General features: G+C 42.0%; 1 protein-coding gene across 1 annotated transcript in view; it reads left to right on the top strand.

The window, feature by feature from the left end:
- Positions 1-2,105, top strand: part of HSPA8 (heat shock 70kDa protein 8) — a 4,412-nt gene extending 2,307 nt beyond the window's left edge. The window contains exons 5-9 of the mRNA XM_010830509.1: positions 3-114; positions 319-521; positions 762-960; positions 1,156-1,388; positions 1,676-2,105. Coding sequence (XP_010828811.1) covers positions 3-114; positions 319-521; positions 762-960; positions 1,156-1,388; positions 1,676-1,873 — 945 coding nt within the window. The 3' untranslated portion in view covers positions 1,874-2,105. The remainder of the gene's footprint in view (positions 1-2; positions 115-318; positions 522-761; positions 961-1,155; positions 1,389-1,675) is intronic.
- The last annotated feature ends 1,758 nt before the right edge of the window (positions 2,106-3,863 follow it).

Below are 3,863 nucleotides of genomic sequence, written 5' to 3'. Positions count from 1 at the left end.
TGGTTGGTGGCTCAACCCGTATCCCCAAGATTCAGAAACTTCTCCAGGACTTCTTCAATGGGAAAGAACTGAATAAGAGCATCAACCCTGATGAGGCTGTTGCATATGGTGCAGGTAATCTCTTTAGCTAAACAGCAGTTAGGAGGCCTAAGCTAAATTTCGCTGTGATGAATGATTTTTAAACATTCGTAGTTTCCACCAAAAGCTTTAGTTAATGATGGCAAAACTTCCTTGGATGTCTGAGCGATTGAGAATTGTTAGTAAGATAATGAGTTCAACTGTGGTTTTCTTTAAAAAATAATTTTCTTTTTAATGTAGCTGTCCAGGCAGCCATTTTGTCTGGAGACAAATCTGAAAATGTTCAAGACTTGCTGCTGTTGGATGTCACTCCTCTTTCCCTTGGAATTGAAACTGCTGGTGGAGTCATGACTGTCCTCATCAAGCGCAATACCACCATTCCTACCAAGCAGACGCAGACTTTCACCACCTACTCCGACAACCAGCCTGGTGTGCTCATTCAGGTAAGCTGGCTCAGTTTGAGCTGCTGTAAAATTGGGCAGGATTTGTTCTGCTGTGATGATGGATTCCAAAACCATTCGTAGTTTCCACCAGAAATCCTGTGTTGGCCAACTCCTTCCTTGGATGTCTGAGCGATCAGTCTTGCCTAATCAAGCTTATATAAATTTAAGCTAGCAGAGAAACCCTGAGTTTTCCCCTCTGTTTTTGTAGAATTTCTGTAATATTGAATGTAATTTCTATAGGTTTATGAAGGTGAGCGTGCCATGACCAAGGATAACAACCTGCTTGGCAAGTTTGAACTCACAGGCATACCTCCTGCCCCCCGTGGTGTTCCTCAGATTGAAGTCACTTTTGATATTGATGCCAATGGCATTCTCAATGTTTCTGCTGTGGATAAGAGCACAGGAAAAGAGAACAAGATTACCATCACTAATGACAAGGGTGAGTTTGGGCTACATATTATGTATAGTGAGATCTAGTTTAAGACGTTGGAGTTTTGAGTTTTATTTTCCAAGTGTCTCATCTTCCTTAAGAGCATTTAGCCAAGAGATCACACTTAATCGCTAAATGGAGTTGCAGGGTAATTGTTTATTCTTGCATAAAAGGTTGCACCTAAAACACTGGTTAATCTTACAGGCCGCTTGAGCAAGGAAGACATTGAACGCATGGTTCAAGAAGCAGAGAAGTACAAAGCTGAAGATGAGAAGCAGCGGGACAAGGTGTCTTCAAAGAATTCGCTTGAATCCTACGCCTTCAACATGAAAGCTACTGTTGAGGATGAGAAACTTCAGGGCAAGATTAATGATGAAGACAAACAGAAGATTCTTGACAAGTGTAATGAAATAATCAACTGGCTGGATAAGAACCAGGTTTGTAATTATTGCTAGAAACTTCAGGGTATGGGGTTTTGTGTGTTAAGGGCTTTAGCAAAAACTTAGGTTGGTTTTTTAAATTGAGGTCACAATGATGAATGGTCCAAAACATTCGCGGTTTCCACCAGAACCCTAGATGTTGGCAATTCCTTCCTTGGATGTCTGAGTGACCCAAGACCTCCAATGTAACCTAAATGCTGTTTATAGTGTCAGGTTGATTGCATCAAAGTTAACCTTCCATTTAAAGAATTTATGGTCATAGAATGTTTTTTATTTCCCTTTAGACTGCAGAGAAGGAAGAATTTGAACATCAGCAGAAGGAGCTGGAAAAAGTCTGCAACCCCATCATTACCAAGCTGTACCAGAGTGCAGGAGGCATGCCTGGGGGAATGCCAGGAGGAATGCCTGGGGGCTTCCCTGGTGGTGGAGCTCCTCCATCAGGGGGTGCCTCCTCTGGGCCCACCATTGAAGAGGTTGATTAAGCCAGCCTAGCATAGATTTAGCATTGTTCCACACAAAACATGGAAGGACCCAAATTGTAGCAAATTCCGTGGCAGTTACGAAGTTGAGCTGCTATAGTAAATAAACTGGGCATTCTTGATACTTGAACATGGAATGTGTGTGCACATGGAAAAACATTGCACTTTACAAGCACTGTATTGTAAGTGGAAAAATGCAATGTCTTAAATAAAATTGTATTTAAAATTGGCACCATCAAATTGTCTGACTCTGCTTACAAGGGTAGTTAAGTGTTTGGGTTTGGGAATTATTTCTCTGGCTAAATATTATAATAGTATCTTAGTTGTCAGATTGTTCAACCTAAGTGAATGCTTAAAGGCTTTGAATTAAGGTAAAGTGGGAAAACATTTCTATCACTATACTCTTGACATAGTGCTAAGTCTATGTTACTACTGTGTAGTTTGAACTGTAGATACTGATGCTTTGCAGGGTCATAGGTTGGGAACAGGTATCTGAAATACTCGGTAAATCTTGTGGTTGACTGAAACAGTTCAGAAGACATTGAGGCAAAAATTGGGCAAGGAAATGGATAACAGGTTAACAGGATAACAATCTGCAACTAGACCATCTTACTCTGAAGCCCTGTTAATCCACTGGCAGAGGCTTTTCTGTTTCCTAACTTGAGACTTAGGAATTGGGTGCTGTGAAGGTGGCTGTTGAGGTTGGCATAGTGAGGGCCTTTGCCCATCATGTAATTAAGTTTGATAAATTGGGCATCTAATTCTGATTTCATTTTAAGTCAATAGACAACGTTAACTCAGGAACTTGAGAGGCAGAAGAGGATTCTGAATAGTTGTGCTTATCAAGCCTAATTACACTGGACTGCCTTTAGGTAAGCTTTCTTGGGAACAAAGACCTCAGTATACCTTGGCTGTTTAATCTTGAGTTGACAGAATCAAAGGAATGTTGGGCTATGGGTCAGAGGTCTTGCATCTGGCAGTGTGAATCCTGTAAAGTCATCTTTGTGAGATATGTGTTCCACATTTGCAACCCGATGGACTAGGAGTCCTCTGTCCATGGGATTTTGCAGGCAAGAGTACTGTAGTGGGTTGACTTAAGTGCCCTTCTTAGAGTATCTGAACTGGCCCAGGGATGGAACCTGTGTCTTTCAGGTCTCCTGCATTGGCAGGTGGGTTCTAGCACCATCCATGTGCTCGTGATTCCTGCTTAACAACAGTCTGCCACCTAGTGGTCATTTAGGGAAAACTAGGCCAGGGATGGTGGTCTATAAAATCAGTTTAAGCTCATAGCAGAGTGACCATGGCAGTGGCACCTCACTCCAGTACTCTTGCCTGGAAAATCCCGTGGACTGAGGAGCCTGGCAAGCTTCAGTCCATGGGGTCGCTGAGGGTGGGACACAACTGAGCAACTTTCACTTTTCACTTTCGTGCATTGGAGAAGGAAATGGCAACCCACTCCAGTGTTCTTGCCTGGAGAATTCCAGGGACAGGGAAGCCTGTTGGGTTGCCGTCTATGGGGTCGCACAGAGTCGGACACTGAAGCGACAGTGCAGAGTGACCAATAACCCCAGGCTGCTTTAGGTCTCTACTTTGTGTAGCTTTTGGTTCTTCAGTGACCCAACCAACATAGATTGGATTTCAAAATAATGTTTCTACATTAAGTAAACAGTTTTATTTTCAGGTTAGTGGGTATAGCTAGTAGGCTGTCATTGGTAAAACAGTTGAAGTTTAGTAAGATAAAGAATTCAGTAAAATATAACAGTAGTGCGTTGCCTATTTTGTGACTTAGGTGTTAATGTTTGACATTGCTCCAGGAAGTTTTGAGCCAGCAGTGAAAGTCATTTTTTCATCAGGTCATGAAGGTGACCTGGTGCAAACCCTGTGGAGCATTTTTGGATTTTTGGTTTGGTTTTTTTTGAGACCACTGAATACTTTTGTATGTGATCTTGGTGAGAAAATTTGAAATGAAATGTAATAGTGAAACACAAGACCT

Source organism: Bison bison, unplaced genomic scaffold (genome assembly GCF_000754665.1).
Source record: "Bison bison bison isolate TAMUID 2011002044 unplaced genomic scaffold, Bison_UMD1.0 scf7180017864518, whole genome shotgun sequence".
In the NCBI taxonomy this organism is placed as follows: Eukaryota; Metazoa; Chordata; class Mammalia; order Artiodactyla; family Bovidae; genus Bison; species Bison bison.
This window is presented reverse-complemented; position numbering and strand designations above follow the sequence as displayed.